General features: G+C 37.9%; 1 protein-coding gene across 1 annotated transcript in view; it reads left to right on the top strand.

Moving 5' to 3' along the window:
- LOC135709044 (synaptic vesicle glycoprotein 2C-like) overlaps positions 1-23,788 on the top strand; it is a 33,044-nt gene extending 9,256 nt beyond the window's left edge. Inside the window, exons 2-8 of the mRNA XM_065231230.1 lie at positions 4,377-4,810; positions 5,184-5,686; positions 5,758-6,045; positions 6,114-6,325; positions 6,824-7,041; positions 7,109-7,268; positions 21,700-23,788. Of these exons, the coding sequence (XP_065087302.1) occupies positions 4,396-4,810; positions 5,184-5,686; positions 5,758-6,045; positions 6,114-6,325; positions 6,824-7,041; positions 7,109-7,268; positions 21,700-21,877 (1,974 nt within the window). The 5' untranslated portion in view covers positions 4,377-4,395 and the 3' untranslated portion in view covers positions 21,878-23,788. The remainder of the gene's footprint in view (positions 1-4,376; positions 4,811-5,183; positions 5,687-5,757; positions 6,046-6,113; positions 6,326-6,823; positions 7,042-7,108; positions 7,269-21,699) is intronic.
- Positions 23,789-25,772: the final 1,984 nt, after the last annotated feature.

Raw genomic sequence — 25,772 nt, 5'->3', positions numbered from 1 at the left:
GGGTCACTTCCCTGACAGGTGGAAGATACAGAAGCTAGTGTTGCTGCCGAAACCAGGAAAACCGCCGGGGGATACAGCATCGTACAGGCCTAAATAATAAATACACGGAGAGTGAGCACGGATTGTCGGAGAGGCAGTTCGGATTCCGGAAAGGGAGATCGACGGTGGATGCAATTCGGACAGTGGTCGAGAGAGCTGAGAAGGCGTCCAAACAGAAGCGGAGAGGAGATCGATATTGCGCCGTGATAACGATCGACGTCAAGAATGCGTTCAACAGCGCCAGCTGGGAGGCCATCGCCGAAGCACTGCATAGAATGAGGGTCCCTGACTACCTGTGCAGGATCCTGAGGAGTTATTTCCAGAACCGGGTTCTGGTCTACGAGACAGACATGGGACAGAGATCGATTAGGATCACAGCGGGAGTTCCACAAGGCTCCATCCTTGGTCCAACGCTCTGGAACGGGATGTAAAACGGCGTGCTAACGCTGAAACTGCCCAAAGGAGTTGAGATCGTTGGCTTTGCGGACGACGTCGTCTTGACGGTAACAGGCGAGACGCTGGAAGAGGTGGAAGTGTTGTCAACCGAGGCAATCGACATGGTTGGTAACTGGATGAAAGGAGCGAAGCTGCAAATAGCCCACCACAAAACAGAAGTGTTATTGGTCAGTAACTGTAAAGCGGTACAGCGGGCAGAAATCACCGTCGGGGAGCACACCATAGCCTCGAAGCGTGTGTTAAAATACCTGGGAGTGATGATCGATGACCGGCTAAACTTCAACAGCCACGTCGAATATGCCTGTGAGAAGGCTTCGAAGGCCATCAACGCGATAGCTAGAATTATGCCGAACAACGCTGGTCCCAGCAGTAGCAAGAGGCGTCTTCTGGCCAGCGTGTCATCATCGATACTGAGATATGGAGGTCCAGCCTGGGTTCCAGCGCTGGAAACGAAGCAGAAACAAAGTAAACTGAGCAGTACGTTCCGGATCATGGCCATGTGAGTCGTGAGTGCGTACAGAACCATCTCGTCGGAAGCAGTATGCGTTATCGCAGATATGATCCCTATCGGCATCACCCTGGAGGAGGACAGCGAGTGCTACAGGCGGAAAGAAGCCGGAAGAGTAGGAAAGTTGTGAGAGTGGAGTCATTGGCTAAGTGGCAACAGGAGTGGAACACGACGGAGAACGGTAGATGGACACATAGACTAATACCGATTCTTTCGACCTGGGTGAACAGAAAACACGGAGAAGTCAATTTCCACCTAACGCAGTTCCTGTCTGGCCACGGCTGCTTCAGGAAATACCTGCATCGGTTCGGACACGCAGCGTCCGGAGTGTTTCAACGTCGATGAAACGCCGGAGCATGTGGTCTTCGACTGTCCAAGGTTTGAGGCAGTGCGAACGGAGATGCCCGTCCTTAACGTGGAGAATGTCGTCGTTGAAATGTGTCGAGAGGAGGGCACTTGGAATGCCGCCAGCAGGGCAGTCACGCAGATTATGTCGGAGCTGCAGCGTAAATGGAGAGAAGAGCAGCGATCAAACAACCCCAGCTAGCGCTGAGAGTACGACAAGTGCATGAGCACAGCCACCCCCCAAAGTAGTCGCTTCACAGTGGTCCCGGGGGGATCCAGGCAGACGAGAGAGTCAGGAATGGGTTTTAGTGGAGCTGCACTAGGCAACTAGTGGATACCACACCGTGCCAACTTCATTACAGGCCAGGCTTCTTGAAGCTTTCCTAAATCTTACTATAAAAAAAAACACACACACACACCTACATTTTCCGATATCGTTGAGCTGAGTTGATCGGTATGAGACTCGGCTCTCCGGGCCTCGGATCGGGAGTGGGTTTTCCAAGCGATATATATCCCCTTCTTTGTAAGAAGGGTAAAACAACAGAAAAAATCCCACAGAAGAGAAGTGTCCGTTGAAATTTCCATCAGATTTCTGCCTGATCCTTCCCTTGCGATGCTTTTGCAGTTGCGACGACGACGGTGCCAGTAGCAACAGCCGTGCGATAGAGCTTCGTTTCGGAGAAAATCGAGGAAAACATCGGTTTGTTTTGCAGAAGAAATCTCAATATCAAAAGAAAACAAAACAATACCTCGGGTAGAACAGCTGTCGAACTGGTTTGAAACAGTGCTTGCCTTGATCCAAATTCAGTTCAGATTAGATCAAGAATTATACTGGTTAAAAAAAAATATATATTTTAGAACAAAATGTAGACCACCGGTACAAGAGCTCGGTTTGGATCTGTTTCAAAAATTTTGACCAAATCAGCCAATTGGACCGCCGCTAAAGATGCCCTAAAGCCACTATTGTCTAGACCGTTTCAGATTTGAATAAAACTTTGCACAGGTGACATTTTCCATAAAAGAAAATTTTAATTAGGGCATTAGTAGTCACTGGCGTATTAGTACTCAGTACGAAAACAAATCAAGGGAAAAAAATAGTCCGGAAATAATTTGTTTTTGTTTCTTGATTTGTTTTCCGTACTGAGTACTAATGCTACCGACCCATCAACTCATGGACCGGGAACCAACGGCTTTACTTCCCTTCCGAAGATGAGATTTTATTCCTCAGAAAATCCAGGTGGCACCGACTGGGATTGAACACATGCCCTTTGGAGTGAAAGGCAGTCACGCTCACCACTACACCACTGGCGCGGCTCGATTAAATTGTTATTAGAGCGTATGTATACATGCTATACAGTATACACGGATAGAAATCTCCTTATACCTTTTGGCAAATTTCCATTGCTGATTATTCATAAAATGTATAAGTCAACTAATAAGCAGACGCCTTGCAAAAAGTTAATAAAGATCATGTGTCAAATGAAATGTATAAGCGGTCACACATACCTTTCATGCATTCTAATAGGACCTATGTGGTTTGTTTAATGGAATGTATAAGGCTGATGCTTTGGCAAAATTGTATAAGTGAAACACATGAATTAAATAATTGATTTTCGTTTCGTGTACTAACTTATTTGTTACAAGGGCGTATGTAAAAAATGGGTTTTACTTGCTCATAAAATCGTATCCTGAAAACGGTAAAGGGTAAACGCTCCTATAGTTGTGATACGTTAGAAGCGTTTAGTTCCTATAGTTGTGTATTGAGTCTCCATGCACAACTATAGGAACCTAACGCTTCTAACGTACCGCAACTATAGGACTGTTTCCACTTTACATTACGTCTGAGAAGAAGTTGAAGTTAAAAATTTGGTTTCTTTGTCCAGCTACAACATGTATTTTTCATGATCATAGCATTTTTTTTATATATTTGAAAATTTTCTGGAACGTTCTTTATGACCAAAAATCCTATTTCATTCTTCAGATAGCCATTTTGAATTCAGCCATATTTTTTAAAAAGTCTTTAGATAAACTCTGAGCTTATCTACTGAAAACTGTTACTCGAAAACTTTGTCCAGTCGGTTTGGTGTCTTGGAAAATGTTTTAGGTAATTAATGAAAAATATATATTTTTGCAAGATATTGAGATTAACATTCAAAAAAGGTTTAAAATTATGGTAATATATAATTTCCTACAATTTAAATTCGGAATAACTTGAGAACAGGTGAAATTAAAAACAAAATCTAGTAAAATAATGCGTAGAATTTGTTTCTGGTTTTATTTAACAAAATATGCGAAATTTTAACGATTTTTAAATTTGATACAAACAAAACATACTTTTAAGCATTGTTCCATCCAATACTCTGCAGCAAGGCCTAGCATAGCATTTTTCACAAAACATTTAATAAAAAAAATTTGAAGGAGAGAGAAAAATTCAGAAAATTATCGATTAAACTCTTAAATATGATTTTACAGTGCTTTATCTCTCAATGATTATTTTTCGGATATACTATATTATTATCTGCAACTTCAACTTAGACGTAATTTTCATCAAATATATTGTTTGTCCAGGAGTTCGAAGAATCACGACAGCTGAAAACTTTGCGGAATGAACTTAACTGATTCGACACTTTCGGAGGCAAAACGTGTGTCAAATAAATTGATGAAAAAAAAATGGAAATGTATATACGATTTTTATCAAAAATGAAACAACAATAATACATAATGAAGTAATGAAATTGGGTTGTTAGCGGAATGCTAAATAAAACAGCAAAAAAGGTTATCTTCCATATAATACATATTATTGTATGGAGGGAATAGTTTCTTCTCTGGTTCACAGCCTCCAGAGGAAAATTAGAGCAATGTGTAGGTAGCTACCACCACAAACAGCCAGCTTTTGGCATGGAGAGCCACCGTAGTAAGTGAGAATTATCAAATTGTCCCGACCTGTAGATTTAATACGGATCATTTTTAAATCCAATTTACAGAGCCTCGAGGCATGTATCTTATTGTTTGCTTCTTTAATTATTAGATGAGATTTTGTGGCAACGATGTCAGACGATTCAGAAGAGGCTTGTTTGGTTAGACCCAAATCACCATCACTGTCAGTTACTGCAGCCGGAACAATGCAGTACACACACGGACTAACTGGCTCACAACTGCAAGTGTATAATAATAACAACAATAGCAATCACCATTCTACCCACAGTCAGGGTTCGCATTCGACGGTTCGTGGGTCGCAGTCAGAGTCAGGAGAACTAATAGATTACAGTGACGATGTTATTTTGAGCCAATTCCACGCGGACGCTATCAAACAAGCGGGCTTTGGAAAATTCCAACTGATTGCTTCCTTTATCACCGGTCTTGGCCTAGCAGGACATGCCATCCAAGTGTACGCTGTTTTCTATATTATTCCATCGGCTGAGGTAGAATACTGTATTTTGGATACTGAGAAAAACTGGCTTGGTAAGTAGGTAAAAACAGCCCAAACTGCACACTGGGGTAAAACTCTCGATGCGGATGTTCATAGCTTTCTCGTTTTAAATTCATGAAGTTGATAAGCAGATTTATTAGCTCAGTAGGGGAAACGCTCCTATAATTGTGGTACGTTAGAAGCGTTAGGTTCCTATAGTTGTGCATGGAGGCTCAATACACAACTATAGGAATCTAACGCTTCTAACTTACCGCAACTATAGGAACGTTTACTCTACTTAAACCAGGATTTCTAATAAAAAAAAATCATTGCATTGGAAAGCCCGGGGTGCATATTGGCCTGTTCTACCCGAAAGAACTTCGTTCTTAGAGTAAAATGAAAATTGATTTTGATTATTTTCATCAGGTTCTATAACCCTACTGGGAATGGCTCTTGGAGCTTTATTATGGGGTGGACTTGCCGGACGGGCTGGCAGAAGAAAGTCATTATTGAGCTGCCTAGCAGTATGTGGAGTATTCTCGGTGATTGCAGCCTTCATGCCGACGTATGGACCATTCATGATGGCAAGATTTTGCGCAGCGGCAGGAATCGGTGGAGCGTTACCTACAGCATCTGTCTATTTGTGCGAGTTGACTCCAGTCAATTTTAGATCTCGCATTTTAGGTCTCCTTGGAGCATTTGGAGTTGCAGGAGGCTTGGTTGCCGGTGCCATTGCCACTAGTACCGTGCCAGAAACTGGACAAAAAGTGGTGCTGGAAAACAAGGAACACTTCAGTGCTTGGCATCGTTATTTGCTGCTGAGTACACTGCCAACATTTGCGTCAATTCTTGGTCTATTCTGGTTACCCGAGTCACCGAGATATTTATTGGAAAATTCACGAGAAGTTGAAGCATTAACAATCTATCAGGTATGAATGAAAAAAAAATATATATTAATTTGAGTTTATGTCGACATTTATATGTTTTTGTTTTCATCTAGAAAATATACCAAAACAATCGTACCCGTGGAGGATATTCTCTGACAGAACTTGAGTTACCTGGCACAAGAACACATCGTAATCTGCCAACATCAGTATTGCAAGAAATGGCAACTAGCGTTGCTCTATTCTTTGGCAGCTTTTTTCAACTGTTCAATGTAGTCAACTTAAAGCGAACTTTGCTATTGTTTACCGCATGGACGGCGACGATTTTTATATATCATGGTTTGACTATCTATATTGCCGAGTACTCAAAAAGCACGGAATCAGATAACTACTATCGCAATACAGTATGAGTTTCGACTTGTTCTCCGGTGAATAACACACGCATCATACACTCTCATTTGCTATATTCCAGATTAATAAAGACAACATGTCCTATGAGAATACCGATTTTAACAAATCAATAGAAAATATGGTGTACACAAATTGTCGTTTCGTCAATTGCACGTTCAGGCGGATGTTTATGAGTCACGTGACTTTTAATAATTGTACGTTCTCAGGCACGGAGTTTACAAATGTAAAAACTAGTCGTACGCAGTTCAAATTTAGCATACTGGAGAATGTTGGGTACAGTAGATGTGACATGTTTCATAAGTATATCCGTTTGCGTAACTAGAACCCAATTCTAGAACTAGAAGTCTTAATCGGTTTTATTTACGTTCAGAATAGAGATCATGTAACATGTAAAAAAGGGGAAGTGTGTAAGTGTTCAAGTTTTTGGTGCTGGGCCTAACTCAAATTTGAAATACATTTTCAAAATTCAATTTGCATAGATATATGGAAAAATATATGTAATAATCTTATGTGTCGAAATAAATAATGCAAAAAGTTAAAAAAATATATGACCACCAAGGCCAAACACTAGTACACCTACCTAAGTTAAAACATGAAAAATGCATGAAGAGAGCCTATTTTTTTGCTAACTATCTATCCTGCTCTGCAGTGTTTTACACAAATATAATATTTTCTAGGAGACAATAAATTAAGTTTAAACCCCTCTTCTAGTTACGCGAATGAGCATACCGTTATCAGATAATATTTTATTAATGTTTTCCTTTAATTTAGACTTATTGATACGGATTTGACTGAACGTCACTTTATGGATTGTGCAATGAGTAACTTAACCACATTGCGTCTACTATCAACTTGTGATCGAGACTTTGAATACAATATCTACCTGGACGCCTTGTGGAAATCTCACTTTGGTGCATTGTTACCAGGAATGGTGTTCATGCTGCTAGTTGGGGAAGGGTCTCATCGGTTTGGTCGTAGCAGAACAGCAAGTAAATATGAAGCAGTACTTTATATCAAATAATGTAACAGAGATAAATCTAAACTTCAATCTTTCAGCGCTGTGTTTTGGCTTTGCAATCAGTTTGACTATTACGTTTGCTTTCTTATATCATGACCTTCAAGTAGTTTGGACTGCTGGTTCGGCGCAAGGCTTAATGTTGGCAGGAATTGCTGCATTGACATTATTGGCTATAGAAAGTTATTCTACAAATTTGAGGTGATTTAACATATTTTGTTATGTGATTTTTATAAGTATGTTATGATGAGGATATGTGGTATCAACAGTATCGAGAATAACAATATATTTACTCGATTTAAAAGATTCAATGAGTGAATGGTTAAACTATATTTTTCGCATCAGTTAGCCGATTTAGTTCAGGTATGCACAGCAAAAAAATTATTTTGATATCACATCAAAGTGGATAGTGGATAGTTACTTGCCAAAAAGGACAAAACTATCATTAATACAGTGACATTACATAAACTGACATTCTGCTACTTTTACTGCATTTGTTTATTTTTGTGGCCATAAAAATAACATGAGATTTTCAACATGATTGAAGTGCATCGTCTTGGATGTAATATTAAATTTTTTTGCTGTGGGTATTGGGGGCGGATTCGATTCCCGGCCGGACTAGAAAATTTTCCGGGTTGCAGATTTTATCGAATTCCCTGGGTGTACACAGCAAATAATAAATTTTAATGTTACATCCGAGAGGATGCACTTCAATCATGTCGAAAATCTCATGTACCTTTTATGGCCACAAAAATAATCAAATACAGTAAAAGAAGCGTAATGTCAGTTCATGCACTGCATAAATGATAATTTTATCATTTTCGCCAAGAAATATTACACCATATGCAGTATATCCACTTTGATGTAATATTAAAATAATTTGTTTGCTGTGTGTAGTAGCATTGTGCTTGCCATATAATTAATTGAAATTGTAGAGGTAGTAAGTTAGTTTTCTTTATTATTGCAACTTTAAAAAGTTAAGAGCAGGCAAACACTCGCATTGTACCTACAGCCTTTGTAACATGTTATAATAATTTTTGACAGGAAAAATCTCATCAAGATATTCTTGTAACATGTTATATAGGGGAAATGGATGTAATGGCGGCCTAAATGCCCCTTATTTGGGCCCACACATAAATTCAACAATTTACTAATTTTTTTTTCAATAGAGACCAAAAATATACATTAATACCGTCCTAATGACGCGTTCATCTAGTTAAAATTGATAACTAGCAGATTTTTAGCGACCAATCTTAAATCCATAGGCCAACATAAGAGCCATTTCCTCTTTATAACTATCTAGCCTAACCGTAGCATAAGGAGCGTTAAAAGCGGGAAGTAGAGGAATATCTACAGATTCATGAGTCGCCTTATATGTGGATCCTGAATATTACTACATACTTCGTTAAATTGTTTTACAACCTGTAATGTTTCTGGAGCGCGCTAGGCGTTGATTTATCTAAATGTTGCTTGATAACAATGCATTTACAGGATGAGAGAAGGAAGGCACAATTTTATTGTTCACTTTGTTGTATTTATATTGTTTTGTATTACTCATCAAAATTAAAATTAAGCAGATGAAGCAGAGGAAGCATAATAATGCTTAACATTATATACATGTAATTATTATACAGGTACCCTTTTTAGAATAGATGCTACCAACGACCAATGATTTATAAAAAACAAAACTTGTTTATTTTTTTTATATTTTGCATTTCACTACATATATTATATAAAATATATATTGCATGATATACTATTACTATTAGCTTAATATTTCAGTTTACCCAAGCAAGTCATCGAAATTAATATGAAGCTGATGCAGCAGAGGAAATAACAACATTAAATAATATTATATGTATATAATTATTAAGCAGGTTACTTCTCGTCATGTTAGTTAATCATCACAATTTTTAGCATTATTGTTAGTATCATTTGAGCAAAATATATTTAATTGCTTAATATATCCTATACATCCACCTGCCATTGTGAGTTAAGGAGGTTTAGAGTTGCATCTTATTATATGTATTATACTTCTTCATTCTTCATATATTTTCACAATGTCATATATTAATGATCGGATATTTATCATTTCTCCATTGCAAATATTTTCATTATATTTTCATTATATAAATAAATACTGGGTTGGGAGGGAGCATCAGGGTATCATTCAAACTGAAACTGGACGATGGTATGATTGACAGCCGGAGTCTAGGAGAGAATAAACACTATCATTTTCTTTATCCTACCGATTCGATTGTGGTGGTGTGAATTCTACTCCAACAGTTTCAGAGCGATTGACGCGCCATTCCTAACAAACCATCCAGTAGGAAGCTCAATAAGTATTGCGAATTGTGTTATTCGATTTGTTGGAGCGTATCGTTGGAAGGAGATTCTTAAATTCCCGTGGATTTCGCGTAAGTGTCTCTGCTAACGGTTTCGCCTTTCCGTTTTTGGCCCTTCATACAGCGATATTGTAAATTCAGATCGGTAGCTCAAATTGATCTTGCTATTAAGTAGAGCTGCATACAAGACAAGTCTTGAAGGGATGGTGGCTACCTTACATACATACATACATACATACATCACAGTGAACAGACATTTATATACTGTTTCGAACTGAGTAGCGCTAGCGCTGGGATTATAAAAGGCTGAAAGAGAGGTAATGGAGGTAACCCACATAAACCTCAATCATTGTAACATTGCACAGAAACTGTTGTGGCACTCGACAATGGAATCAAAGTGCGGCATTGCAATCATTGCGGAACCGTATCGAGTTCATCCCGATAATGGCAACTGTGTGGCCGGTAGAGCTGGGATGACTGCAATACAAGTTATTAGCAGATCACACGAAGGTTTCGTGTCGCCAAAATCAACGGAATCTTTCTAGTTGCTGCGCACTCCCAGATGAACGATGCAGCAGCTCAATCAGATGCTGGGTAGACTTACCAAAGAGTTGATCTGAGGTGGGTGGTCCTGGACAATTCTTGAGGGGTTCTGTCCGCTTTGCCCGTTCCTATTGTGCAGTTACGGCACTAACGATGACCCTAAAAGGCTGTCAAACACTTCTTATGGTTGTTTTCTATTCCACCGTGATTCCACCGTGGTCTTCGAAACTAGCTAGCCGTATATGGGGCCAAAGAGAAAAATACACTTTTCCCATACGGTCTCTTACTCATAATTAATTATAACTTAACTCATTGAAAAACTGTGCACCGCCAAGTTTAATGAAATTATTGGGTTTTTCATTTAAAATACTTTCAAGACTCTCACGAATAACATCTCAAAAGGGCGAAAATTTCTCAAATTATGCGATAAGTGTATTTTAACCTAGAGTGTTTCGAAAATAACAGTTCTGGGTAATTTATGAATTATAAGCTTTTTGCTATAAATTTAAATTTGTTTTAATAATATCACTATTTCAAAGATATGCGATAACTGCAGGAAGTATTTTGGAAAATACAACTTTTTTAAATAATTCATAACTTTTTTGTTTATGAATTTCACAGCAAATACACAATGTCAGTATGTAGCACTTTATTTGAACTATAATATAAATATATAAAAATAATTTTTAAAAATTTGAGTAATTATAATTTTGTTTGATAGTTTTGATTTTTTTTTGTTGAAAATAAAATAGTTGTTTAGAGAGTTTATTTTTTCTTGAAAGGCACAATACTTGTCCGCAACTTCTTGTAAGACATCATCTCGATCGAACAAATCGTTCGGGAGATATATGTTTTTTTTTACTTATGCGTATCATTTTTACACAAAGCCCTTTTCAAATGTTAGTAGTCTACAAAACTAGGGAACCATATACAGCTGTGTTCGATAAAATAGCAGTGCATGCCGATTTTCATACAAAATGGTCAACTTTGATCAATTGAGCTGAAACGTTCGCCAAAGAACTACAAATATGTTCAATAGGGTGCTTCATTCTGAAAAAAGTGATGAATTTCTGATGGGCCACCCTCCAGTTCGATTCATAGCCCCAAAATATGAACCTGTGCAAAAATTGGTAAAGATTGATGAAGGTTTAGAGGTCGCGCCAATGATTTGAAATTTGTATGGGAATTACTATGGAAGAATTTAAAAAATCGCTTATATCGCTATAACTTTGCTTCTACTTGTCCAAATGTCGAAAAAATTTAGTATGTTATTGCTATGGCAATAAACAAAAAGCCTACAGTTGCTACGCTCAGTTTTGCAGCGTATCAAGAATTATAAAAATGTGAAAAAATGGCAAAATAGGGTAAATTGACAGATGAATATGTACAAGGCAACAACGCCAATTTCATCGCAACAACAACAGGCTTGTTGATCATTGTCATGACAACCACATATTTTTTTTTTTCAACGTTTGGACAACTACAACCAAAGTTAGAGCAATGTAAACGAAAATCAATAATTTCCCATACTAATTCACCAAAATCTCCATACAAAATCCAAATCATTGGCGCGACCTCTAAACCTTCATCAATCTTTACCATTTTTTGCACAGGTTCATATTTTGGGGCTATGAATCGAACTGGAGGGTGGCCTATCAAAAATTCATCACTTTTTTCAAAATGAAACACCCTAATGTTCAATTTTACGTAAAATTGAACATATTTGTAGTTCTTACAAAATATTACATTTTTGGAAGCACATGCCGGAAAGTGAGATGCCAGGTAAAATTGTTTAAAATAATAGCAGTTTTTATTTGAGCATTTACATGCTGCAAATATTTTAAACATTTTTAACTATTATGTACATATGTTAATTGAGTGGAGATTGTTAGAATTTTGAGAAATGTAAAAATTAAAATCTCAAAATTAAGCTGAAATGTTGGCCAATAACAAACAACGGTGTAAAATAATAAGTAATTCTAAAAAAAATTGATCCGAAACGATTTGCGAATCTGAGTGGAACTGCTCATCTGCACTTTGCTTGTCACGGGACGGTTCTCTGAAATATCCGTAAAAGTGGTGATGCTGCAATAATACATTTGGGTTTGGAACCAGCATGCGCAATTTGCTGGCCACGGAGTGGTCCTCCGGATGATTAAGAATATTGTTGTGATACTAAATATATGAATGAATTTGGATCGGAGACCAAAATGTGTACCCTTGCGGAGAGGTCATCCGGAAGATCATGAACATCCGTAAAAGTGGTCATTTAATCAAAAATATCCTAGATCTCTGGAAGCTTGCTACCTTAATCCGAGGAAAATTGATCATTATTGGTTGCGATTATAACTGCCACGAAAATATTTTTCAGTTATAGATATAAAGAAAAATCTTGATAGCATTTCATCATCAAACTGAAATCATAAAAAAAAAACATAATACAACATAACATAACAAGTTGTTTAAAAAAACCCAAAGCTCTAGATTATTTTTGTCTGAATTGACCACTTTTACGGATGTTTCGGGTCTTCCGGAGGACCGGTGCGCTGTCCCTGGGGCCTACATTTTGGTTCCTGATTCAAACTTATTCATGTATCATCATTGCAAGTGATTTTTAACAATTTTCAATTGAAAAATCGCGTTGCCAAATTTTTTCTCATGCTGTTCACCGAGAGGTAGATTGTTATTTCCCGCACTTGAATAGCAACCCCCGGTGCGGTTGCTGCGTTATGGTGGAGGTTGCTAAAATAGCTTTAGCAACGCATTGGTGCGGGCGGTCTAATGATCAAGTTGCGCCATCTTAAATACACATTATATAACGCTATCTACAGATCCTTCTCATATAGATGATTCCCGTCTTCAACAAAGTTGTTCAGATGGATAAGACATATCTTAGGCAAACAAGTTTAGTTCAGAATTCACACACCAGGCGGCACTAGTGTGACATTCATTTTGATTTGTTTGCCCTAATTTAGCATCTTGCCTAGATAGAAGGTTCCCGTCTTGGGCAATATTTTTCAGATGGACAAGACCTATTTTATGGTAACGTTTTTAGTTCAGAATTCACTCACCAGGTGATGATAGTGTAACATTAATTTCTTATTGTTTGCCATAGCTTATATAGAAGGTTCCCGTTTTGGAAAAAGTTGTTCAGATGAACAAAACAGTTCAGTTCATAATTTACTCACCAGGCAGCGCTAGTGTGACATTGCTTCATTGATTGCCCTAACATAACATATGGACTAGATAGTAGGTTTTCGTGTTCAATAAAGTTGTTAAGATGGACAAGGCCTATGTTAAGTGTCATGACCGGACCGAGGATTCCAACCTCGGTCACGGCTTCACGAATCTCGGCTGCTCTGCTGCTGTTGTTACTCCTACTGCTGCTGCAACTGCTGCTCGTCCGTCTTCTTTAACGTTCGTTACAAGAATACCTTCTGTGAGTAGTAAGTCAAAAATTTATGTTTATTTCTGTTGATTATGATAGTACATTGATTTAACATTTTAATTGATTAGCATATCTGGCTCTTCATCTTTGTTTAATTTGGCAGGCCTCTCTGGAGTTTGGCAGTCAGAGCTCCGATGACCCTACCCTTGTAGACGATGGATGTGTCATCTGCGAACAGAGACAACGATTCACCATCAGGGAGAGCCGGCATATCGGAGGTGAACAGGTTGAATAAAATGGGGCCAAGGATACTTCCTTGTGGAACCCCGGCACCGATGTTGATAGCATCCGATGTGATACCATTCAGAGAGACTCGGAACGTCCTGTTCGATAGATAGTTATTAATTATCTTCACTAGGACCAAAGTGCTGCAATTTTAACAGTAGGCCATCATGCCAGACATTTTCGAACGCTTTTTAAACGTCCAACAACGCCATGACAGATGTTTTTGAAACAGACTTGTTCCGTCTGAGAATGTTTGTTACTCGAGTCAGCTGGTGGACGGTCGAATGACCTTTCCGAAAACCAAACTGTTCCTCGAGTAACAAGTTGTTTTCTTCGGCAGATGTTAGGAGCCGGTGGTACACTGCTCTTTCGAACAGTTTTGATAGCCCTGAGAGAAGGCTGATTGGTCGATAACTTGAAGGAGAGGACGGATCCTTCCCGGATGGGTATGACTTTAGCTGACTTCCAGCACGAGGGGAAGTAGCCAAGTTGGAGGCACAGATTAAAAATCAGTGCCAGATGGTTGTAGAATCTGGAACTCAAGTGTTTGAGTTCCAGATTTAGGATGTTGTCGAAACCTGGGGCCTTCATGTGTTTCGATGATTTGATATAGGCCAAAAGTTCGTCAGCCGTAATCTCGGATTCCTCGGAAAAAAATATTAAGAATCTGATGGAGGTTGGTTGCGTTTTCAGCAACCTCAGCTTCGTGAGGGCTGACGATGTTTTGCCCGAGATTATGAGAGCTGACGAAGTGTTGACCTATCGCGGCAGCCTCCTCTTCAGGAGTTATCAGATGAACCACTGGGTCGCCGGGACTATCCAGTGGGGTCGGTGGTGGAATGAGTCTTGGCTTATTTTTAAGAATTTTGGTTAGTTTCCAAAAGGGCTTTGCACAATCTGTGACCTTCTGTGAGCTTAGGTAGCCCGTATTTAAACCCAAGGAATATTTGCTCTTTAACACAGCGCTGTTAACAGTTTTGGCATTTCTCCTCACTAAGCAATGATAATGAGATTTTGTGCACATGCACGATACATTGGTTTTACTTAATTTAAGCGTTTCGTCACATGTCTTAATTTATATTTTTTAATAATTATCATCCACGCCAACTCTATCTTCCACATTCTTCCCCTCCTTTACTCGTTTGAGCACAGATGAAATTGAATTATTTTCATATTAGTTTTTTTTTTGCTAGTGTACATAGCCTAGCAGTAATCATTCAAGCACATTTTTATTCAGTATAACCATTCATATATATAAATAACCTTTAAAATCACCACTTATTTCGATATGACCGTTTAATTCTTGTCAACACTGCGAGTTTTCAATATCAAAAAAAAAAATTCCTTGATTTGTTTTACGTCGATCATGCTTTCCGTACTGAGTACCAATGCTACCGACGCCAAGGAGGACCGGGCTATTAACCCTACCCTACCGGGCTATGGACCCTACCACCTATCGATGCATCAACTTATGAACCGGGGACCAACGGTTTTACTTTCCTTCCGAAGGTCTTATGCCTCAGAAAATTCAAAAACTTCACCACGAAAACGAACTTTAAATTAGAAATTAAGTTCAAAAACACTGTTTACATTAAATTCAGATCAAGCTGGCAACAACTTTAAATATAATTATTATCTTTAACATTCCATGTTAACTAAATCATTTCATTAACTTTAAAAACCATGCTGACACATGCAACATTAGCATCATCATAAATTCAACGAAGGATTTCAAACTTTAATTTTACTAACACACGTCAGCATCTTCAAACAAACATCATTATTGATAACCATATCATAATTAACATCAGCTTTATCATTTTTCTGTCCATTAACTACAATATAACTATTAACTACCACTATTTGATTTCAAAATTACTCTAAACTTCATCAATCAGCTTCTACAATCAATCATCATCAATAGTGACAGACAATATTTTGACTTTTGTGATTATGATATTCTCATAAAAAAGTGTACGCATTTCACCTCATCATCGATTTTTAGAACCGTACTGACAACTGAATCCTCATGCAATGTTGGTCCCTTTCGGGACTTAACTTTTACCACCGCAGACCTACTCATCATTAATAACTGCTTTAACATAGTAAACAACTACTATTTCCAATATACTACATCTGTTGTAAATTTTCAGAAGCATTGGCATCAATTCCAATATTATCAAACTTCAAATCTTAGGGTAAGCAATTCAAAATTAATGTCACACTAGCGCCGCCTGGTAAGATGTTAAGTTAGGGTTAAAAAAATGAAAAGAATGTAAAACTTGCGCTGATGAGTGAATTCTGAACTAAACTCTTTACCTTAGAATAAGTTTTGTGCATCTGAACAATTTTACTCCAGACGGAAACCTTGTCCATATGTTAAGTTACTTTGGGATAGGTCATGTCCATTTGAACAACTTTGCTGGACTGGATCTGGATCTGTGGATAGCGTTATATAATGTGTATTTAAGATGGCACAGCTTGATCATTTTCGTTTAAGCTGCCATACACTATTTGGAAGGGGATCTCGTGATATAAACATCTCTAACATCAAAATATGCCACGTCAGGGGCATATTTTTACAATGATGCTCCCTAAAATAAACTGTGATAATTTAAACTGAAATTCAACTAAATTTAGTTTATAAACCATTTTTAAAATAGAAAATCCGTTGAAGCTTCCCTTAGATTACAGTGCTGTGGTTGTGGGTAGTTGCGGGTAGTCGACGAACCGCCAAAATGTTTACAAAATAGGTCAAATACAGCAATCCAACGAGAGCAAAATCTTACCGCAAATGTTAAATATTAAAAATACACTGCACCCAAGTCAGTCCCTTCGAACACTTGCGCCCCTAATTAACAAGTGCGACGAAAAGTTTAAAAAATATTAAATTTGAAATAACGAGCGTCTGATGCACATGTTCAAATAAATTTATAAATCAGTAAATTCTAAATGGAAAGCGCCCCTGGTAGACAAGTTCAGAGAAAAATTATCAAAATCGTAAAATTTGAAATGTTTTGCGCCCCTGATAAACACGTTCTGGAAATCCTTTAAAAAGGATTTATTTGAAATGACTTGCGCCCCTGGTAAGCATGTTTAAAATGAATAATATCGTTAAATTTAAAGTGGACAGCGCCCCTAATATACATATTCAGAAAAAAAACGTCAATCTGGAAAATATTTAAAAAAAAATTAAAATTTGAAAAAGCTAGTGCCCTTGGTAGACAATTTGCGGAAAAAATTTAATGAAAATATTAAATTTCTAGTGACTTGCGCCCCTGGTAGACAAGTTCGGGTAAAAATCAGAAATAGCTAGTGCATCTGGTAAACATGTTCAGGTTGAAATTTGAAATAGTCTGCGACCCTGATATACATGATCAGGGATACAAAATCGATATATTTGAGATGGCTTGCGTCTGATAAACATGTTCTGGAAAAAAAGATAAAAACATTAAATTTGGTTCAGGAAATTTGATTAAAAAAATTTCAAATTGAAAATAGCTTGCTCCCCTGGTAGACAACTTCAGGAAAACAAAAATGAAAAATACGTAAAATTTTAGATGGCTTGCACCTCGGGTAAACATGTGCAGGTAAAAATTTATCAAACAGTTAAATTTGAAGTGGCTTGCGTCCCTGCTAAACATAACAGAAAAATGTTTAGAAACATATATAAATGTGGAATGGGTTGTGTCACTGGTAGACAGGTTAACAAAAAAATAAAAAAATAAATAAATTTAAAATATCTTGCGCTTCTGGTAAACACTCTCCAGGAAAAATGGAAAAATAGGCTTGCGCCTCTTGGAAATATGATAAAGGAAAAAAAAGGATAATGCTAGCGTCCCTGGTAGACATGTACAAAGAAAAGCCCCCTGTAGAGCTAGTCGAAAAAATTACTGCTTTTTAGTTGGGCCTCCGTTGGTTGGGCCATGACCCAATTAAAAAGCAACTGGATGTGAAAATCTCATGTCAAATTGGATTTGACAATCGATCATAAATTCTTCCAGGGGGTAAGCATATGCGGTTAGGACTGCGAATCATATGTAGTGAATGTTAACAATTGGTATTTGCTCGAAACATTTGAGTTTCATTTAAAATTCTAGAAGAAAACAAAAACAAAAATTGTGTACTTAATGATTTGCTTTTTCCACTCTGCTTCAAGCAGCTTGCTTTAATCCGTTTTTTGTGAAATCTTTTCACTAAAGGATGCGCACACCCCTCAACAAATTTTAGACTTCTGTCAGTTGGCCCAACTAGCGAGTCAAATGCACTCGTGTTTATTTCAGTTACTGTGGGGACATAATTTGTGATTAGCCCCGGTCCCTTTCAAATTGTACCATTATTTATATAAGGTCCTTATATTTGAAATGACGTTTCACATTCATCTACACTCATAAAATAAATCACATAACCAGTGGAAAATATCTACGTGAATTTCACATAACTTTCATGTGATCCCATAATTGGAAATTGCACCACTAAATCACATGAACGTTATGTGTCCAATGAAATCTATATGATTTCTCACATAGAATATCTTGTGCTGTGTGATATTCAGATAACAATCATTATTTTTGTTATTGGAAAATATTATGTGTGTTCCTAATAGAAACTAAGTGAAAACTTTTTTCAGTGTAGTCATTGTCGATTTTCATTCGAATAATCGATTAATCGATTAACGACCTTAAAAGTAAGATATTTGTAATAGGTTATATCATGCCGATATGAGCATTAACTTCTCCAGAGGATCATCACCGATTGTTTCAAACATGTGCTGCACTCTCATTGGTGGAAAAATGACAACACAGCGAACAAAAAATAATTGATTAGTTGTTAATCGAGTAATCAAAAAATGGGACATCTCTGATTTTGGTGATTGTTTTGATAAAAAAAAAGGGCGCAAAATTTCATCTCTACCGAGGGGGCAGCAAAACCACCAAATTACCTCGCATACGGTGGGTATTCATTGGATGAAAGGGACCGTTAAAGAGGACACTAAAATAGAAAGTTTTTCTTCCGACAGTTTCATCTTAGTATTCTTCTTTGGTTTCATCTTAGTATTCTTCTTTGGTTTCATCTCAGTATTCTTCTTTGGTACTACTTCAAATAGATTATATATCTCAGAAAATCCAGACGGCGCCGACTGGAATTAAACCCAGGCCCTTGGAGTGAGAGGCAGTTACGCTTACCACTACACCACTGGTGCTGCTAAAATAATGCTCTTCTTCTTCTTCTTCTTCTTCTTCATTCCTCTGTTTAACGTCGGTCTATGCAATCTAGTGCGGTCTCGCAATCTAGTGCTAATTACCGACGGACATCGATCGCCATCCATTGACGGCAATCGAATGTGCAGGGAGGCAGCTTTACCTGCGTACGATATCGCATCCATTAAAATAATGCTCAGATCCCTTAGTTTTTTGAAAACATGCTGGTACGCCCAAAGCTTTTACGGTGTAATCTAGTTGGTAGCAGGTAGCCGAACCCCGTTAACTGACAGATGCTAGTAGCACTTGCACCAGCACAAGCGCGCACTAGCAGCAGAGCAAAAGCGGGTTGGATCATAGCATAACCTTTTTCATGTAGTTAGTCGCAGTTTGATCGTTGCTTCCACTCACTTGCTATTAAAAAATATTATTCGGAATTATGCAATCATTAGATGCAATAATGCTATGTTGTACTTTGTAAGTAACAAAAAGAGGGAGTAAAGTATGTGTTTGACTCATAAAACCTGTCAATTTCGCTTTGAGAGCGTCACAATTAGCGATCTTATGATTCGTGAGCGTTCACTCAGAGTAAGCGCTCACGAGTCCTAAAATCTCTGATTGTGACGCACTGCAAGCAATATTGACAGATTTTATAACATAAACTTCATGACCTTTTCTTGTAACTTACAAGTACTAATTGGCATTATACTATATCATGATTTCATATTTTCGAAAAACATTTTTTTTATAGCAAGTGAGTGAAAGTAACCCTGGTTGCATGAAATAAATCGTTACATGAAACGTTTGCCGTTTGATGAATTATCAAGATTTCAAATATTGCCTGTAGTCATATTGACCCCAAGATACAGACAAAGGGTTAAGTATAACATTTTAGTACAAGGTCAATAGCCTAATCAATCAAATAGATGGTATTGCTTTTATGTATCGATTCACTTTGTGGATTAAACTGGGATCTATTAGCATTTTTTGTTTTTCCTCTGTTCGGGACATAATACCACTGTGACCAGTAATTTGATCTATTGTAGTATATCTTTTCTTATATATTATCATCACTTTTGAGAAATGATAAGGTATTCACTTTTGAAACGGTTAGCAATCTTGCCTTCATCTCAAGGAATCGATTCTAATTGAAAGGTCCCGCTATTAATACGCTTCGAAGTGTGAGAGCACCCTCCAAAAGCACATCCCTTTGTCAGTAAAAATTGGATTCCTTAGCAACAAAATTAAGCAATGACACCGATTATAACCATGCATCACAACCCTAGTCTTAACCACTTCAACTAAGGAACAACGAATAGAAGATTAGGATTCACATAGATGAAGACCAACTCATTTTTTCCTTGATTCAAGATCATCCCGTAAAAAAAGAACGATAGAGGTACAATGAAATGTATTGTAACCATACAATAGAATTTATTGTACTTAAAATAAATTATACTGTCCACAATGATAAAATAACGATATAATTTATTGTAGTAGTATCTATGGTAAATGGGGAAATATACAATAGAACAAAGGGGTTGTTAGGTATCTTAACCATACAAAACATTTCCCGAACAAACTTGAGCCATTAATCATTAATTTTATTGCTTTTCTATTGATGAACATTCATGCAATATGGGACGTATTGTAGATCTATTGTAATAACAATATTTTAAATTTACTTGTATGGTATACATACAATAAGATCTATTGTTAGCAATAGATTTTGTTGTGATTTAATATTATTTTATGGTAAATGTATGGTAATTTTTTTCCTGGATCCTCGGTGGACAAAGCCAAGTCTTCTATCAACAAGGTATAAAAAGTAACAAGGCCTAGGAATCGGTAGAAGATCCCGTAACGTACCACGAAAAGGTTATCTATCCACGCTATCAATACCCATTAGTATTATAGTCGCTATATTCATAGTCTGGCGGATAGAATTTCGATTTATCAAAGAGCGGAACCATTTCAATATATTATAGACCAACAATTGAAAAAGGTACTATCAACTTTTATAAACAAAACGTTGATTATTCTTGAATCGGCAATCGAAGATAAATTACCAGCATCATCGGTTAGGGGAAACTTTCCACAACCAAAAGATCGCGTTAGTTTGTGTAGGCGAACCTTGAGTCACGAGAAAACGGTTTCCGAAATTTTGTTCGCAATAGCTGATGTGCTCTTTTCTTTTGTTGGTCGTGATTTGCTCGATTGGTTCCGCTATTTGACAGCTCAATTGGTTCCCGAGATTCTATCCGCCAGACTATGAATATAGCGACTATAATTAGTATTACCCCATCTCCCCTACTTGATGGTGTTGTTAGTTTGCATGTGTGAGCTTTTATTCACGTGAAAGCGATAGCAAGTCATTGTTTACAAAAGCAGATTCGTCATTTTGAAATGTTGAGCATACCAAGCAGTACCATCTCTTATAAACGGGTCCGTATACAAACGATATCATAGTTGGTGCGACCATACCGCATAGAGTTGGGATGATATCCCAATTGGTGGTTATGCGCTTCTTATGGTTATTATTTAGGGATCGTCCATTAATTATGTCACACTTTTAGCGGGGAGGAGGGGGGGGGGGTTTGGAAACTGTGACAAGCCTTACAAAAAACAATTAGGATCCATATAAAAAATGTAGAAAATGGGCAAAATTTGCGTGACATAATTAATAGACCTTCCCTTATGCGAGATTGTATTATTTTCTCTAATACTGCAATCGACGTACTAAATTAAATAAGTACAGTACTATTCGGTATGTCTGTCATAAGTCTTAAATACTGACATAAAAAGCTTACACTGTAATGCAATTTGTATACTTATTTATACTTCAGTGAACTTCTTTTTGCTGCTTTCAGGTGTACAGCGATTGGATTTTTCGTCTGTGGTGGACACATTGGAGCATTACTCGGAGCACCATTATACGCAGCATTTCCTGTGACATCTTCAAAGGTGGCGGCAATTATTTCGACCATATGTCTGAGTGTTCCAATTTCATCAGCTATTATACTTAAGGATCCTTGCCTGTTACTATGAGTGAAATATCAAACATTTTCCATGCAGCACCGTGATCTCCAAAGAGTTATTAATACAAGACTCAGTGCATATAGTGAAAGCTTGTGCTTCATCTGAGGTTCTTCAGTGTGTAGAAATGGAAACGAGAATGATTTTAACTTTCATGCAAAATTGTGATACTACTTTCATTGTTGTGATTTTATTTCTGGAACAGTTATATTTAAGTCTGTTAAATTTAGTACTCTATTTGTTAAGATCATATATTCTGCAGTTGATAATCAAAGTTATTAACATATGTATAAGTGCGTATGCTTGTATAGCAATAGATTTTCCTCTCTGTAAGTAGAGAGTACTAATCAAATGATAGATAACGATGATGATAGTGAATATTTGAGGCAGCAAATATGTACACCAATAGACCTTTACCATCGCCGTTCACGCGTTATTTTTTTTGTATGCATGGTTTAACTTGTCACCGTTAATCATTACATTCAATTTTTTTTATCGGTAAGCATCAAAATATAAAACACATTGAATCTATGACATAATTTAGCTATGATTGGAATATTTTATTTCAATCATTCTTTATTTTTTTCAATTCCAAGAGACACGTGTTCTTGATCTGGTCGGCGTAAATGTTTCCTTCCGTTAGAGACAATGAAGCGTCCACGTCCATATAAACACCCTGCAAACCTGTGTGTATGTCGAGGCCTAACGGGTGTTCAATTAAAAAAGTAAATATTTTATTAAAAACATAACGTTTATTCTTCAAAAAAACGACAATGAATATTGGAGCCGTACGATGCAACTTAGTCGCGATGCTCTCACAAGAGCGCTGGACGGCACTGAAATCATTCTCATTTTTTATTGAACACCCGGTAGCTCAGCAGGAAACACCTCCTGGATTTTTTTTCCTTGATTTGTGTTTTGTCGATCTGTACTGTAGTATCAATGCTAACGTATCGTACTGAGTACCAATGCTACCGACGCCAGGATGGCAACTCCCACACCTGGATCCTACCTATGGACCCCACAGCTCTTGGACTGGGAACCAACGGCGTTACTTCCCGAAGGAAGGCGTTGTTACAGATTTTATACCTCAGAAAATCCCGATGGTGCTGACTGGGATTGAACCCAGCCCTTTTGGAGTGAGAGGCAGACACGCTTACCACTACACCAGCGGCACCGCTAACATATCCTGGATGAGACGCTTAATATTAACGGTTTACTTCCCAAGTAGCACATGCTGTCACATAAAAGTTGCTGTCACTATTTTGTGACCAAATTATGTGTCGTAAAATCATTAAAGTAACCATGAAGGCAACAGCAATGCACCCCAAAAAGCGCAAAATGTAAGTTGATATGTAACCAATTCAATGTTACAAAACTAGTTACACAGTAGTGACGAAATAACAATATTGGATTACAAACAAGAAAGGTAACTTGTAACGTTGATTAACATTAGTTTAATTTCGACGACGAAAATTGTTTTATAGAGTACCTTTATTGCATTAACATTTTGAGGCGATGATAAAATTATAAAATAATTAGAGATATTTTTAACGAAAACACGTATCAGAGAAAAAAATAAATGCAGTTTCAAATTTACGGGAGTTTTATACTGATAAAATAAATGCGCCATCTTATATTCCAATTGATTTATTACCATATTTTTTTTATCATTCGAAGAAAAAAATCTTCTGTGTACACTGAGTTCGAGAGTTACACTTCTAACAAAAAGTTTCATGAACATTACTTGAGATTATAATGAAACCTCGTTTCTATTAATTTGTGCTGAGCCTTAACATTTACAATTGCATCACCATTAATGAAATATTTTACCATTTGGATAAAAAACAGGAACAAGCAATTAGATTGCGATTGGTGAAACATTTTAGAGCGGCGGTGTAGCTTTCATTTGTTCAGATCATAGAGATTCAGTGTTCACTCGGCTGTCGACAAAAGCAGGCCACTCTCGATGTGTGCTACGCGATCGTCTGTTTTCTCGGCAGCAACCATTGTGTGGTCCTCCTCATTGTTCTTCATCAGCCGTTCTTTCGGTCGATGCGTCGTCGACTTTGGAAAGCAACCGTTTCGTGATGAGTGTATGAGTGCTGACCACGTTTTGCGTCCATTGCTGCAATGGACGCGCTCTGACCCTCGTTGGCGTACAACAATTTGCCATACAATTAAACCACTGGAAGCGGCTCCAGTTCTTGTGGAGGAGGCTTTTTGGATAGCGGAAGATAAAGTGTTTATTGTGTTGTACCTTTTGACTATAGTTTTAAGATGTATTGTATAGTGACCAAGAATCCTCGGCTCTGTAAAGTTAATTCGGTTGAGCCTTATCAAATAAATTAATAAACAGATCATAGAGATTGCATTTGTGTTACCATCTGAAGACATGCGACTATTAGGGTCACGCTGAAACGAAAATGCAACTGTAATGCGGCATACAATAGTTGCCAAGTTACAAATTCGTAAATTTTCGATCGCTATTACGTGACAACTCAGTTACAGTTCAACCAATTGATAACATTAGATCGACACAAAAAGGTTACACTGTGTCATCATTGAGACCAGATAAGTCGCATTTTATCTCAACATCGTGAAAATCTGACTATGGAGTTACCAATGACCGTTGTGTCACATTAATCTGTCTTAGAAAGTCATGAGGTAACTTCATGTTGACTTGATATGTAACTGCATATATTTGATGACTACTTTTATGTAATAATTGTGTAACATGTTTCTCTTTCTCTCTTATAAAAAGATGTTACAGGTGCTACTTGGGTTAGCACCAATGCTAGATCGTGATCCGGAAATTCTGGTGGTAGAACGTACACCCGACTGTAGTGTACCCACTCACTCGTGTACTTTCATATACACGAACTCCTTATCATCCATACAGATATATACGAACACACTTTATGAAATAAAAGGAAAACTTAACCTAACTTAGCCCATTTTAACCTAATTAGTAATCCGATTACCTTAACTTGAGGTTAAAAACCAACTCACGAACCAATTACTTCCACCACCGGGTTTTGGTCTACGAGATAGACATGGGACAGAGATTGATTAGGATCATGGCGAGAGTTGCACACGGCTTCATCATTGGTTCAACGCTCTGGAACGGATGTACAACAGCATGCTAACGCTGAAGCTGCCCGAGTTGAGATCGTAGGCTTTTCGGATGACGTCGTCTTGACGGCAACAGGCGAGACGCTGTAAAAGGTGAACATTTTGGCGTTCGAGACGATCGATACGATTGGTAGCTGGATGCAGGGAGCGAAGTTGGAGATTGCCCAACACAAAACGGAAGTGATATCACCGTCACCGTCGGAGAGCACGCCATAGCCTCGAAGAGCGTGTTGAAATACCTGGGAGTGATGATCGACGACCGGCTAAACTTCAATAGCTACGTCGAATACGCCTGAAAGAACAACTCGGCCATGCAATACCAAGAAGCTGCTCCTGGCTAGTGTATCTACGTCGATACTGAGGTATGGAGGTCCAGCTTGGGTTGCAGCGCTGGAAACCAAGCAGAATTTAAGGTCATGCGAATCGTGACTGCGTTCAGAACCATCTCTTCGGAAACAGTATGCGTTATCGCTGGAATAATCCATATCGGCATCACCCTGGTGGAGCACAGCGAATGATGTAAGCAGAGAGAATCCGGAAGAGTACGGAAAGTGGTGAGAGTGAAGTCGTTGACTTAGTGCCTACAGGAGTAGAACACGGTAAAGAACGGTAGATGGACATGTAGACTAATACCTGGGATTCGATCTAGGTGAACAGAGAACACGGAGAAGTCAACTTCATTCTGACGCAGTAGCTCTATGGCCACCGCAGCTTCAGGAAGTACTTGCATTGGTTCGGACACGCACCGTCCCCCTTCCCCCAGTTTTGAGTC

Source organism: Ochlerotatus camptorhynchus, unplaced genomic scaffold, assembly GCF_037179485.1.
Source record: "Ochlerotatus camptorhynchus isolate MF236.1 unplaced genomic scaffold, CSIRO-AGI_Acam_v1.1 ptg000348l, whole genome shotgun sequence".
In the NCBI taxonomy this organism is placed as follows: Eukaryota; Metazoa; Arthropoda; class Insecta; order Diptera; family Culicidae; genus Ochlerotatus; species Ochlerotatus camptorhynchus.
The sequence above is the reverse complement of the archived record's forward strand: the minus strand, read 5'-3'. Positions and strand labels throughout refer to the sequence as shown.